This window comes from Rhinichthys klamathensis, unplaced genomic scaffold (assembly GCF_029890125.1).
Source record: "Rhinichthys klamathensis goyatoka isolate OS25496 unplaced genomic scaffold, OSU_Roscu_1.1 h1tg000176l_1, whole genome shotgun sequence".
Classification (NCBI taxonomy): domain Eukaryota; kingdom Metazoa; phylum Chordata; class Actinopteri; order Cypriniformes; family Leuciscidae; genus Rhinichthys; species Rhinichthys klamathensis.
In genome coordinates this window covers 10,579,320-10,595,164 of record NW_026606705.1, presented here as the reverse complement: position 1 = coordinate 10,595,164, position 15,845 = coordinate 10,579,320, and the positions used below count along the sequence as shown (strand labels likewise).

General features: G+C 38.4%; 1 protein-coding gene across 3 annotated transcripts in view; it reads left to right on the top strand.

The window, feature by feature from the left end:
- The window catches only part of iqsec3a (IQ motif and Sec7 domain ArfGEF 3a), a 156,874-nt gene extending 147,024 nt beyond the window's left edge, over positions 1-9,850 (top strand). For 2 of the 3 annotated variants that reach the window (XM_056260415.1, XM_056260417.1), the window contains 3 exons: positions 943-1,032; positions 4,135-4,181; positions 8,483-9,850. In XM_056260415.1, the coding sequence (XP_056116390.1) occupies positions 943-1,032; positions 4,135-4,181; positions 8,483-8,950 (605 nt within the window). In that variant the 3' untranslated portion in view covers positions 8,951-9,850. The remainder of the gene's footprint in view (positions 1-942; positions 1,033-4,134; positions 4,182-8,482) is intronic. The other variant, XM_056260416.1, reaches the window with a different exon arrangement.
- The last annotated feature ends 5,995 nt before the right edge of the window (positions 9,851-15,845 follow it).

The window sequence follows — 15,845 nt, the reverse complement described above, 5'->3', positions numbered from 1 at the left end:
TGCGTTTTCAGGCAGCCAAACGCCATTGTTGTGTGAACAAACGGCCAAAAGGCATAAAAAGTTTTAAGTTTTTAGTTGAAAACGGTGTCGTGTAAACAGCCCATTAGAAGGGGAACACAAGAGCTAGACAGAAAGAAACAGAGAAACAGAAGAAGGAGACAAGAACTAAACCGAACATAACCCCTGACAGTTAAACTGACAGTTTAATTTTGACTTTCAAAAACACATAGATCAACCTAAAAAAAATACAATAATATTAATACAAAAATACTTATATGACTTTGACTTTCTGTTTGCACAATCATTATATGAAAAATTACATGAAAACTTTTGTTGAAAATGGTATAAACCCACACAAATCAACATAAAACATAAACTAGATTTAAAAAAAGAAAATCATCACAATTATTATTAAAATTAATTGTAATATACAGTATTTTCTTTCTTTCAATTGCTGTCTGCACACCTTCTCTATTCTCAGGAATCTCTCTATTCTCCTTTAATCCTTCAACTTATTATGGTAATAAATGTTTACTTGTGTAGCATACTCTGCTTTAGCATCCAGATGATTTGTTGTCAGGTATTCTTTGTGCACTCACAGGTTTTATCGATGCTTATTCCTTTCTAATGGTTTCAATAAATCAGAGGGCATATTCCCCTTTAAAAAGTCCTCATGTAGAGCTACAGCTTTCCTACAATTCTATCGGAGAAAGGAAAAACTCTTTTGTAGCCTGATTAGAAATGACAGGCAATTATCATCAAGCCCTGAGTGTAAGTATGGTGAATTGGAGCTCTGCTGTTTAGGGCCAGACGGCTCAAGTTTTAGAGCATGTGAGCAAACTGTTGTATGCCTGTTTGTTGGTCGGTATAGAGAGTGTGTGTAGGTATGTGTTTCTGGCATGGACTTACAACTCTCCTTGTCTCTTTTCACTGTCTTTTTAGGGGAGTTGGAGAAACAACAGGGGGCCAAAACTCACTCCATCAAGAACAACGGGACTCAACTTGAGTTGAAGGGAAGACAAGGTTCTCCAGGTAATTTACAACAAACAACACCCAGACATACATTTATCTGCTGTATGTCTTACCATTTGCATTCAGCATCTGTTCAGGTATTACCTAGCAGGATTCACAGTGTGTGCTATACATTTGAAATATCATCAAAACTCAAAAAAAGAAAGAAGAAAAGGCTAAATACAGTTCCAGACAATATTGGAATGAAAATTTGGAATAAAAAATTGAATATTTCACCCAATATTTGTGTGCAGTGTGCACTGTTTGATATGCTTACAAGGCTTCATTAGCCTAGCAACTTGCTGACGGCACACACTAGCTTCTTGTGCACACACTATTTGTTTGCTGTACAAAGTTGCTGTCTGTTTACAGTGTTTCAGATTAGTCACTCAAAAGTTCCATTAGTTAGTAGGGGTGTAACGGTTCACAAAATTCTGGGTTCGGTTCGATATGATACACTTATGTCAGTGCGTTTTCGATACAGCAAAAAGAAAGAAATGCCAGAGAAATTACCTTGATTAAATTTTTTTAACTATATTTTTTATTAAAACTAACATCATAATACCAAATAATGTCAAAATAAAACCGACGTAATGTTACTTGAAAGGATTATAGCCTTCCTGCCAAACTTCCATGGTTACAGTTAGTAGTGTTACCCTACTACAGTAAATCCATGGTGAATGTTGCTGATCTGTGGACACTGAATAATTCATTCATGGCACAATGTTTCTTCCTGGTTTTCACGTCAGCGCTCTTTGATCGGTTAATAATGGAGAAATGTGAATGTTTCTCACTAGATCTCGCAGCGATGTTATTACTTCAGTGGCGAATTCAATTTTTTTCTTTACTGGATTTCACTGTGTAGTAACAGTGCTAATGATCAAGATCGGCTCGAGCTGCATTGGTCCAAATTGATAAACGGTCCGTCAACCACACAATAACGAGTAGCTCTGTTTCGTTCCGCTTACATTACATTTGCCATTTGATGTTGGGCAATGTTGTGGTCACGCCAGTGTCTCTTACATTATGAGCGCACTTGCCATGCGCGAGCGGCACGACGCGCCTACATTTGAAATAACGAAATTTTGGTCGGCAGGAAAAATGGTCCAACGGAAAAATGGTTCGGTTTAAAAATGCGTACCGAAAACCGAACCGAAAGCCTCGTACCGAACGGTTCAATATGAATACGTGTATCGTTACACCCCTATTAGTTAGCTTGATTCTTTAGACCATAGCTTACTTAAACACAGGCCCGGCACCACGAAGGGACATTGCCCCCTCAGATCTGATTTGAGCCCCCCTCAGTTTTAATTTGACCCCCACACCCGAAACATGATCGATTTAACCTGACGCGTACAATCACAACAGATAGTTCATGATATAATTCAAAAGTTTGTGAATATTTTAAATAAAAAAATGAAAACAAAATAAAAGCGATACATCTGTCAGCGCTATTGTGGAAGCAGTTCCTCCCTCCCCTCCAACATGCACCCCTGGAACGTGATTTTAACCGAGGGGGACCCAACAGAACAACCACCCCGCACGATGGCGCCCTTAGGAATTATGAATGCCCCAGTTCGGCTCTGCCTAGACAGTAGATGAGGTAAAAGTGAGTTAGCAAGGTTATGGAACAGAGTTCGACAGTTTTTTGAGATGGTGACAAGGATGATTACATGCATTCTACATCTGTGCTTTCTACTGTAAGAAATAGAGAGACAGTGTGATTTTGTTTAGGGTTGTATTATTGATGTGAGTTTCAATACAGTAGTGTATTGAAACCTAAAACACCCCTCAAAAGTCAAACAAAAATACAGTCTAATGAACCAGCCTCCAGACTTCAGTCCAGTTGACCCATGTTTGGGTGAATAAAAAAATAAATAAAAAATAAAACACCAGGTATAATTCACTACAAAATCAACATAAAGAAATTGTATTTCTCTTAATATTATTGATTCGACTGCGATGACACTATTGGATGAGGACTGAACTGAGTTTGATGATGACATCACTGTTTTCTGCAGAACTGCTTTATAGGTGAAATTAACTAATTTAATATTTCATGATCTTTTTAATGGAACTAATTCAACACTGAATTGACCTCAGATGAACAATTACACATTTTTCTTTTAGAGCTGCTGTACAGCCGAAATGACCTGTTTGAATCATTGAATAATTTTCCTGTTATCACTGTAAAGCTGCTTTGAAACAATCTGTATTGTGTAAAGCGCTATATAAATAAAGGTGACTTGATTTAACTTAACATAAAAAAAGAAAAATGAAAAAGAAGCCTATACTTGGGATAATTAAGCACTTTTTCCATTTTTTGTGGTTTAGAGATATTTAAATTGCAAAGTACTCATAACCACTTGTAGTATTTGTTTCATTTATACTTATTTAAATAATTGTATTTTTGTCATTTTTAACTATAATGAGAATCATATTTTAGAAGATTTAATAAGAATTCCAAAAACAAAACAAAAAACTCAACTAACAATTTATTAATTCTAATAATTTGGGGCAGAATATATACTTAAGTGGCATAAAATAATGAATTTGTACGATTCTGAAATGTAGTTCACAAATAATATATATTTCTTAAAATATTACTTCCTTTAGTTATTTTGGTAAAATGTAAAAATGTGTCAAAACACTAACTTGATGAAATTAATACTTGGTTTTAATAAATAGAACATTACATAGCTAGTGTAAAAATACTAAATAGATTTACATATATACATTTACATAGAAATACACACACACACGCGCACACACACACACACACACACACACACACACACACACACATATATATACAGTATATATATATATATATATATATATATATATATATATACATATATATATATATATACATTCTGGCATACTCAATAACTCATTACCACTGATATTTTGCATTTGTTTGTTAAATTTATGCTGCTTTAAATTGTATTTAAAATAATTCAAACAACAATGTTGTTGTAGAAAAAAAAATATATCCAGACGAACATTTTGCTCTAGTGATTAAACCTAATTCCAAGCATATTTACTCAAACTATCATCTTGTACTGTATCTATCCAACCATTCCTTAATCTTTAGTCTGACCTGGATTTCTTTTCTCACAGGCAAACAGGAATTGAACACATCACAGAGCGGACACAATGCAGTAGAGGTAAGAGCTCAGTGTTCTCGCAGGTAAGTCCCTACAGACCCCTAGAAGCATCCGTCAGACAGCGTCAGTAGCTTACAGCGCATAGAACACATTAAGTTAGTGAACAGGAATTAACAAGCTACAACAGCCATATGTTCCTGCTGGAGTGAAAATGCAGTGTCCTCAACCAGACGACCTTCCACTTCCCCTCAAGCCAATCTAAACGTTATCGCCGCCAAACCCAAAGTCAACAGAAGCCCCCTGGAGGTAAAACTCATCTGTGCACTGCTGCCCCCTCCTGTTAAATTAACACTGCAGTGTGGAGGAGACTTTCAAGAGCATTGCCAACAGAGGCACAGCTTTATACAAGTATGAAGAAAACAGTTCAGCAGAATCAAACTGTTCAGGAGAAAATGGATAGAAGAGAGTGTTTCAATGCACGTTATGCAAGCTTTCCATCATTGTGGTAGCGCTTAGAAAGGGAGTGTTTTTTTTTTTGTTTTTTTTTTAAACTACTCAAACAGCATGACTAAACTCTCCCTCAAACATGACTATATGTCTAAAAATACTTTTCTAAAAATAGTCTTAAATATATACTTTTAACATTGGAAGTACACTACAAAGGTGCACATTCAGCACAATTAAAGGTGCAGTATGTAAGAATGACAACTAGTGGTTGAAATAGGTACTGCAGTCGAATTCAAAATATTCAAAATATAACGAGAGCAATGGACAATGAAAATCGGCAAATTGGCAACGTGCAGTATCACAGACCAAAACAATAACAAATATTCCAGCCTGGAAACGCACATTTCAAAGTAAAATAACTGGCTGTAGAAGTGTTTTTCAGAGAAACGAGTATGTGAACTTAGCATGTTTCCTCAATATATGCAAACATATTATGGTATTTGTTATGCTTTAATAGAGTGAAAAAGTTACATACAGCACCTTTAAGCAGACTTCTTTTTCACAATTGACTGTTCGCAAAGACCCGCCCCCTTTAGTTACTGTTGCTATGTCCGACAAGCCATGCCGCTCTCACGTCACACCATGTTTTCACGCAGTGCAAAATACATTGCGGAGCAAAGAGGAGACTCGCTTACCATTTTGAATATCAATCATGCTCATGCTGGCGTCTCATACAGTTATGAAAATATTCACACATGGAATGTTCAGATAAGATGACATTAAATTAGAACAGCCTTCTGTCTGTGATGTTGTCTTGACTTCTTTGCTCGCTTCTTTTCTCATGCACTCGTTCACTAAGATGAACAGCCAATCGGAGTTCACTCTCAGACGGCCGCCAATTCAACATGCTCAATCGGCCAAAAAGCCCCCAACGGGGGGTGGGGGGGGTGCCAAGGCCTCTAAGTATACAGATTCAGTTTGTATTTGCAAACTCACACTCAATGCTAACTAGGTAGCACACGTTCAACATTTCGAACAAGCCCCAGTTAACTCTAAAATAAATCTGATGTAGCATCCTTAACTCTCTGCAGGGTTATTAAAGACACTGTAGCAGACAAACCTTGCCTAAAATACATTACCCAGAGGGCTGTGCGATTAGCATCATGATGTAGCACCATCTTCTGTGCACACGAGGGAACTCAAGGACACAATGGCAAACAGGCACTGGGCATAGACCAGTAAATAAAATGGAGCAAACTGGCCGGTGACCTTTTTAGGAATAACAGTGGGTGGTTTAAATGACAATGATTGTAATATATATATATATATATATCAAAACGACAAAAAGATCTGAAAATATTAAAAAAGGTTTATACACTTTATAATACATTTCATTACCAAACATTATATAATGCTTAACCGATCATTAGTTAATATATATTCACAAAGCTTGACATATAACGTCCTTGTTAATGTTTAATGAATTGAAAGTTTAATTGCATTTGTAAGCATTTCAGTTCACATTAAATAACGATCTGTTAATCATTATGTAATGTTCATTATGTAAAGTTCATTAGTAAACATTAACAAGCACATCATCTCATATTTCTAGCTATGTGAATATATATTAACTAATGATCTGTTAAGCATTATATAATTTCTGAATGTTAATATAAAGTGTTACCAAAAAAGATAACTCAAACACTCTCTTTACAAACAGGAAATATGAATAACAACTGGTCTCGGCATTTCAAGATTCTGATTCAACAAATCAGAAGGATCCTAAAGAAATTGTTTAAGAAAATATATACCATTTTTTGTTCACACTTTAGATTAGGGTCCAATTCTCACTATTAACTATTAACTATTGACGATTAACTACGACTATTTCTTTTGCCTCAATTAACTCCTAATTACTGCTTATTAATAGTTTAGGTATTGGGTAGGATTAAGGGACGTTGAATATGGTAATACAGAATAAAGAATTAATGTGCTTTATAAGTACTAATAAACAGACAATATGCTAACAAGCAACTAGTTAATAGAGAGAATTGGACTCTAAATTAAAGTGTTACCCCAATGTTTTATTAGAATTGCCAATTTTTTTTTATAATAATAATATCAATTCTAAATCCACCACCCCTGTCTGCGTGTTTTGTTTAGCAGTCATATTTCCATTTCTGCTACCATTAGATGTAACATATTAAAGGGTTGCTATTAGCCTGAACATGATCAGAGTGGCAGCGACTTCCTGTCTGGCACTGAAAACCCTCACCTTAATCATGCCACATGTAAATGTCAGCACCCCACGAACCCCTGAAGGGCACCGGCTGTCAGAACACATCGCAGGCAGCAGAGGGGTCAGAGGAAACGCCAGCCATATCCTGGAGGAGAGGGCGAAAGAGAGAAAGAAACAAGGTGTCCAACCACTATAGACTAGTTGAGCCACCTGCCAATTTAGACATGGTAGTACCGCCATAACATTTAATAAAACATGCTCTAGCTGTTATGGATGGCAGTGATTGACACATGATAGCTGGACAGGGATGTAAGGTTGAGATGAACTTGACCTGAAAAGTGCAGACACAAACTTTTGATAAGAGAGACAAAAATGGAAGCTGAAGTGTGTTGGACGGTTGCTGAAAGCATTATTATTTCATAATTTATCAGCAGTTTGCAGTATGACACTTTTTTTTTTGCACTTTATCTATTCATGAAGTCAAATTTGGAATATGCAGAAATATAAAAAAACAACAACAACATTTCAAATCCATTTAACTAAAATAATAATAATAAGGCAGCCCTAACATTCTAAAACTAAAATACCAACTCTATTACACGAGCAATTCGTACGAATTCGTACGAGTACGAAGTGGTAAATTCGTATGAATTCATACGACCTCACTCGTATGAATTCGTACGATTTGTCTAAACCCCAGTGATGGGTAGGTTTAGGGGCGGGGTCAGGGGTAGGTGATTTGTACAAATTCATACAAATTGGGCAACTCGTAAAATATCTACGATTTAGCAACAATCGTACGAATTGCCGTGAGATTGGCTTGAAAATACCTAAAACTAGGTAAAACCTACGGAATCATCATACTAGAAACTACTGTTCACAAACACAGTTTTTACCTCACCTGAAACCCCCCACACTCTCTGTTCTCAGACAAAGTGGTGCACCGCCAGTCAATTCGTACCCTAACCCCAACAGTCAAGAAGATTGATTCACAAGATGAAGATGCCCTCACTTTAGCCCTCAAGCTAAACCTCGAGAGCCAACATCTATCCTGAGACCAAGCTAGACTAACTCACTTTTTCACCTGTGAACTATGTTCATCACTCCTCAAAGTCATCAATCCCAGAAGCGTGTCTGTATCCCACAGACAATCGTGGAGGCATTTCATTAGAGCCCAGGAGATGGTTAGAAAGAATGAGAGAGTTGTTTGCAAGTCCTGGCAAACTCTTGTTTAAGCCCCGAACCTTAAGTGTTAGAAATAGTAATGGCATGCGTTCAGATGTGTGTCGTCCGTAGTTGTCCAACTACACCCTTCCCGTTGTTTAACCTGTCCCACCCTCTCTTGTCCCCCTTCTTCCCTGAATCGTTCTTCATTTTCTATTCCTAAAATGCTCAAGTGGTTTCCAAGGGAGACACAGGGGCCCTCAGTGTCCTCTTAATAACCACCACGCACCTTGTAGACACAAACACACGGCCCCCAAAACCCTCCACATCTGCATCCCCGATTCCAGCTTCCCACCCTCTGTCCGAGTTGCTAGACACCGAGCAAACCCGTTGTGCCACCCAACACTTTACGCATGTCTTTTGTGATGTGTGTTCACCGGAGGGCTGATGGCGGTAGAAGGAGAACAGTCTTATAACATATGATGCTATCTCTGACTGTTTTCTAAACTAGGTGTCAATTCACAACAGGCTTCAGACGTACCAGCTCAACACGGCACCGTCGAGCCCTGAGAGCGCCGCCCTTCTCAACCACCAGAGGGACCTCTTCCAGCAGCCTCCATTGCAGCACGCCAGCCCCACACCCTCGCACTCCTACCAGCCCATGGCACTGACCGAGATACGACCAGACACGCTCATCCAGTGCCAGCAAATCGTCAAGGTCATCGTCTTGGACAAAGGCGGTCACGGCCGCATGGAGGCGTTCCTCAGCCAGAGCCCCACTCATCACCAGCTCATCCAGTCTGTGCTCTCCACACCAGTGCGTTCACCCGACAGCGGAGGCAACCAGGGGGGGAACGACGGCTCACAACCTCCATTGCCTCCACCACCACCACCATATAACCACCCTCACCAGTATATACCCCCAGATCCCCGCCTTGCACTGCAGAGGACCCCAAGTGGCTCTCGTAGCCTAATGTAGAGTAAAAACCAACAAAACTGCAGGCGCACTTTTACAGTATTTATCTACATATGTATATACATGAAAGAAATATAATGAAAAAAGCTATCTATATACATATATTTAAAGTGACAGACATGAAGATATGAAGACTTTATTGACTTTGCAGATATGTGAAAACAACTAATAAGAAAATACGATTTACTTAATCGCAGTGTATTTTGAAGCGTTATGTAGTTTTAACAAATTTCTTAACGGTTTTTCGTCTTTCTGGACACAAGCTGAGATTATATTGCTGAGTACTTGTCCTTGACAGGATTTCTCTGGTGCATTTTGTTATAGACAAAATGATTTCACGAAAAAAAAAAAAAGTGATACCCGACAACATTCGTTTCAATTCCACTGACACTTGCTTTTGTGTGGGAGCTGGTTTTAAGTGTAAAATCACCCTTTTGGCTTTTATTATCCTACTGATGTCTATTTAGTGTGTATGTGTGTGTATGCTTTTGACTGGAAAATGATGTACGTGCCAAAACGAGGACACCCTCCACCGTGGACTTTTTGCACTCTTGAACGCTTAGGGCTAGAGTAAACATTTGTGCTTATATCGATCATTTAGATTCCCTACAGGTATACAAACATTTGAAAAAAAATATATGTATATACATTTAAGCAGTACCATTTCCCACAAACTGTTTCTTCACCCACTTATGTGGCCGATGTTGTATCCCTGTGAAATGTGATTTACTTCCTCATCACCTGTCTTTGAAAATGTCTTTTATGTCACTTCTTTTAACTGATATATGTGTGTAAATTAAGAATGTAGAAAGAAATAAGGCTCTTTCACATGACTCGTAGCATTGATCCCAAGTGTGTTGGCACTTGGGTCAAAAGTTGGAACATGAAGGGTTAGTTCACCCAAAAATGGTAGGCCTAATTCTCTCAATAATTACTCACCCTCATGTTGTTCCAACCCGTAAGACTTTCGTTCATCTTCGGAACACAAATTAAGATATTTTTGATTAAATCTGAGAGCTGTCTCACTCCTCCATAGGCTTCTCTGTAATTGAAACTTGCCGGCCCAGAAAGTTAGTAAAGACAATGTTTAAAATAGTGACTACAGTGGCTTAACCATAAGTTTATCAAGTGACGAGAATACTTTTTGTGCGCAAAAACCCCCCAAAATAACGACTTTATTCAACTATTAATTTTCTGCTGTGTGGGCCTCTGACGTGAGTTCACGTAGTGTAACAGCACAGCGCTTATACGTCAGAACGTAGGCTCGCTATTGGCCAACGCTGATCATGTGTGTGATGCGTGTGATGCTGGCCAATAGTGAGCCTACGTTCTGACGTACAACCCAGAAGCGCTGCGTGTTACACTACGTGAACTCATTTTCTGCTGATCTTTTGAAATATAATATACTTAGCAGAAAATTTGCATGAAGTATCATCACGTGAGCAGTGCTGATGCAAAAAAATTAAAACAAGATGAGATCAGTAAAAACATGTTTTCAATATTCAAGGGGAATTCGCTAATGAATTCGCCTTTGGCTAAGCCACACCCTAGAATGTAGATTGACCAATCACAGCGCAGCCAAGAACGAGCTCCCACAGAGGTCCGACACTTTTTCACAGCGCTCCATTGACTTTAACACAGGCGTCTCATATTTTTGGTCTCGGCAGGCTATTACCGTCGTAGTTATATCAAAAATATGGTTAAACGTTGTGTCTGGGGCATTTGTAACACAGATACGCGTTTCCCAGAGAGGTTGGAGGGGGGTGTGCGTTTTTTTCCCTTCACAAAACCGAAGTCAAATCCTGACAAGTGTCGTCTAGCACACGCTGCTAATAAATACAACGTTATACTCGCGTAGTCCGTTTGCTTTGTAATAACGATTATATAAGTGAATAGACACCTACCCAGCTTTGCATGAACAGATATTGTTAGTCCCAGCCTCCGTCTCGATTAGTAGGATATGCGGTGGGTCATTTTTTGACTGTGACCGGTATGCTTTTGCCTCTATTTGGATGCCTTGTTGTTCCTTGCGTCTCACCTGTATGTCGTGAATATAGCCTTCGAACGTATATTGCAGACCCTTTTGCCTACTTCTATCGGACACTTTATTTCCTGCTTTATAAAAGTTTGATAAAATTTCAGCAGGAAGAGCTGTCACAGCATAAGCCATGTTGATACCAGAGCCCAGATGAAGTTTGTTTGTCGGACGTAGCAACAGTAACTAAGGGGGGCGGGGCTTAGCCAAAGGCGAATTGCGCCCACCTGTAGCACCATTGATAGCATGTTCTTGTTTTAGCACCTGATTTGCAAGTCTTGGCACAAACATTGCCAAAAATCATATTAAATACATTCTTTTGTCACAGTCCCAGCGGACTACTACAATCTGGCATGCTTTACAAGGAAAGTACAGCATTGCCCTGGTGGACTGATGAAGTATAAATGGCCATTTATGACACTCTTCTCCATTGTTTGATCATCATTTGATGCATTATAGCTGCCCTGACATATAGCATCCCTAACAGCAACATAGTGTCGGCCCAGATCTGGGCCACATCTGGATTCCACGCTTACCTTAGGTTGAAATATTAGCGTTGGATTTTTTCCTGTTTTGACTCTTTCCCTGCTAGCGTTTTATTCCGTTTGTCTCATAAATGACGGAAAATTCCGTCAATGGCGGGGAAAGAGTTAAGCTCAAATACATGTCACCTCTTCAGTTGGCTTTCACTATGTTCACTGTTTACTACCTAGCAACTTCATAAAATTGCCTTTGTGAAGGTCAAAGCGTGCAGAGGGCTGTGTTAAAGCCCTGACAGGAGTCATGTGAAAGGGCTTTTAGTCTGTGGCAATGTATTTAGGCTCAACAAATAGAAAAAAGAGCCAATCACAGCCAACGAACCCCGTTTGCAACGGCTATAGTTCTCACGCTCAGGAATTTCAGAGAGTACCTGAAAGAAGACTGAGATCTTTTAATGCTTGTACTTGAACTTTATGTAGCAACTTGGAACGTATAAGGCCAATGTGAAAAGGCCATTCGATCCCAGCAACCATCTTTGGACACGTTGTAGGTTTGTCTGACATTCTGTGAAAAGATGACAGAATGCTGCATTACTGTCGTCACATGACTCAGACAATGTAACATGGTTTCATTGTGATATTCCTTCATCAATACTCACAACTACATAAAACGCCCAAGAGACACATCGTCAGCACTATCTCTGCTGTTTCACTTCTAAAACTCTTGTTTGAAGATTTTTCGAGAGCCAAGTAACACTTGGAACATCAACTGAGATGCACATTGTTGGCACAAAACACCTTAACCTAAATGTTTGTCTGGCTTTATCTAGTTGTTTTCCGCCAGCTGAATGGAAAACATTTCAATGGTTTATTTTTGTTTTGCTTGTATGTAGCTCATATATCAGCATATAAAGCAGCAAAGAATTAGCTCTGATAAATGTTAACTACCCACAATCCAACCATTTCTGATAAAAGCTGTCATTGAAACATTAAAGTCAACATGAAACAGAATTCACCACCTATTTTGCTTCCACTGTGTAATGTGATAAATTATATTTAGTGACAATTTCGAATGGACCATGGAAAGTGGGAGTTACCATAATAGAGCCAGACATAAATTTATGTTAAGAAACATAAAGGTGAAAATCATGCTCGATGACCCCCATTGGTGAATCTTTTCTTTTTTCTTTTTTTTTGACATTATTTTCTATTATTGACGTATTTTTTATTAAATTAACGTTAATGTACTGTACCAATTGCCTAAATAGCTATTTGCAATATCACCTAAGAAAAACTAATTTGTTTTAGAGGCACAGAAACCAGGAATGTGTATTAATTTGATTTCATGTCGACTTTAAGCTGGAGGATTTGTATTCGTAACACCATTGATATGCCATAGTTAGCAGTGTGTCCTATTTCCTCTGTTTTCTTATGATTGGGTGTTTGTTTCATAATTATATTGCTGCTGTTTGGAGCTCCGAATCTCATCTGTGTTTCCTCTTCTCGTTGTGTCTTTATTTCCATGTACAATGACGGTTTGTACACCAGGTGTTTCATATACAGTATATATAGAAACTCAATTGTACAACCTGGACATCAGCGAATTGTCTATTCCTCTGAATGAACGCCGCATCCTTTTGTTTCTCACACATTTTCATTCCAAAATAGAATTTCTGTCATTATTTAATCTTCTTCATATCAAAGCCTGTTGTTGTGTCAGAGTAAAAAAAAAAATACAAATAAAAAAGTTAATTGTGACTTCATGTCACAGAATTATGATTTCATATTTCACAACTGCAATATTTGGGACTTTATTGTGCGTTCATCAACCCAGACTCATTGGGAAAAAATGCGTTTGGTGACATATCTGCAAAATTATATGATCTTGCACGTCACTGCACAATGAAAGTGAAATGTTCAGTGGATGGCACTAAAAGCGCGTTCAATTTTCTCTGAAACCGATGGTTATGAATGTGGCAAGATGTGTTTCTGCAGTTTGGAAATGAAAAGTCCAGTGAGTGGCAATAAAAGGTTAATGCATAAAATAATGTACCACTTACATTAAACCATACCCTAAACCTAACTGGTAGTGTTAACAGAAGCAATTGTGAGATAAAAAATGCGTTTCCTGAAATAATCCATTGCCATTTTATCTTGCTTCTACAATTCTTTGAGCTCTTTTGTCGAGTGTAATGACTTGTGTTTCATACATCGCAAGTGTGCAACACTGTACCTGCTGAGCAAACAAGCAAGTTTTTGTGAAAGAGGAATAAAAGTTAGTGACCACTAGTGGTCATTTCAACATGCGAGCATACATTTCCAATGAGCCTTTGTTGGATTCATAGATGTTACTTTTGTATTGGAAAAAGCGGTGTGAATGTTCTTCAAAATATTTCCTGCGTACAAAATAATAGTTTGGAACAACATGAGGGTGTGTAAATAATGACAGAACACTTCGCAGATCCAGCCTTAGAGTAACGGACAGCTGTCATGGAGATTGATCAAAGAATTCAACAGCAGCTTAGTCTGGAAAATAAGTGTGTTGGAGAATTGCACAACCTGCTTGAAAAAAATGGTGAATGGTTTCCTTTCTAAGTAATACTGAGTGACAGGAGTTCACTTTTTGTCTTTCTCTCTTCGTAGCCTTGCATTTCGCCCCTGAGGGAGTTGGCGTGGAGGTGATGGAAACAGGGAGCCAGATGAATTGTGCATGACCCTGGTTTTGAGGAGTTTATTATGCTTGAGCGAATGTGCCCTGGCTAGCAAATAAGATGTGATCTAACCCAACACATGAGTGTTGAATTAAAGCCTTCACACAACCAAAGGCTATGATGCTAATGCTAACCTTGGTTTAGCCTGCAGAAGGGCTATTGCACTGGTGTGCTATGCAGCCTTCAAGTCACATCGGAATGATGGTATTTATGAGATGACTGCACTCGAGAGACACCATAATGTCGTAATCATCATTAGCTCGTATGTTAACTACTCATTCTTTGGGGCAGCACAAGAATTATAAAATACATAGATAAGGCATTAACTATACACTAATGTGCATCCTTTTGTTTTTAGCAGTAGAGCTACAAAGCTACCTGTTTTTGTTCGGAAGTGAACACAGGAAGACAAATAAATGCTTAAAGCGTACATTTTATTCCAAACAAGATCACTTGAACACACATCATGTTTTACTGATGATTTCACAACTCATTAAATCATCCCAGGAGAACTTGAAGACAGCATAGCATCAACGTTTATTAACACTACTTTTGACAGTAAGGTATTGTGAGTTAGCAATTTATTTAAAAGTGTGTTTGAAAGGCCCATTATACAATTGCGTGTTTTACTGTGTCTATATAGATTTACATTCTATTAAACATGTTTTCTGTCTATTCCAGGCCTACATGTGAGGTCTGGTTATTTCTTTACTGTCCTTTTCAGACTGACATGAGTGGTTTGTTGTATTAGTAAATGATGGCGCTTTTTTGCAACTGTAATGCAGAGCCATGGATCAACACATGTAGGTCAGAGGTCAGCAAACTTATAATATCTATTTTTCCTGTCAGAACTGCTGCTAAAATGGAAGGCAGTAATAAAATATCACTGTGCATATTGGTTTTGGCTTCAATACTGCTGCTTTGCTCTACTGGATTGTTAATATATGTCAAAGTATGCAAGAAATAAAGTAAGACCATAGTTCCTCTCAAGACATTCTTATTGTTTAATTTTCTGAAGTTTTTTATTTATTTTTTTTATGTATTAATTACTAACTGTTTTTGCCTTTATAGAATTTGAAACTAATCAACAAATTATTTTGTGAGGATAAAAACGAATACAGTCATCACAATGGAAGTTCTCTTTGTAGCTTTGGTAACACTTCACATAGACCTTGATCAGAGCAGATGGCATAGGCCCATTTAATTTGACGTAAAATGAAAAAGAGACTATATTGAATAAATTCAATATGCTGTACGATGTTAAAGACTCCATGAAATCAATGTTTTAGTTCATGTCTATGAACACTTGAGCCCTTCGATATGTCCCACCCAAACTTCCTGTTTCAACAGGAAATATGTCAGGACCGCATGCTAAGGACTGCAGTGTCTAGCATCAGTCACTAGCACGCCTCTTAAGGCCTGGGGAGGGAGGTTTACTCGCACAGCTCTTACTAGTTTGTTTCTATTACACTCAACCCCCTAAACCTCACTCCCATCCGGGTCACGGCACCAAATGCAACCGGTCCTACTCGATCCACTCCGAGCGGGATTTGAACCGGTGTCTTCAGCATGGGAGGTGGGCGCGCTAACAAGGACGCTAAAGACCGCAGTCTCTAGTGTCAGTCACTAGTGCTCCTCTTGAGGCCAGGAGAGTGAGGTTAACATGCACAGCT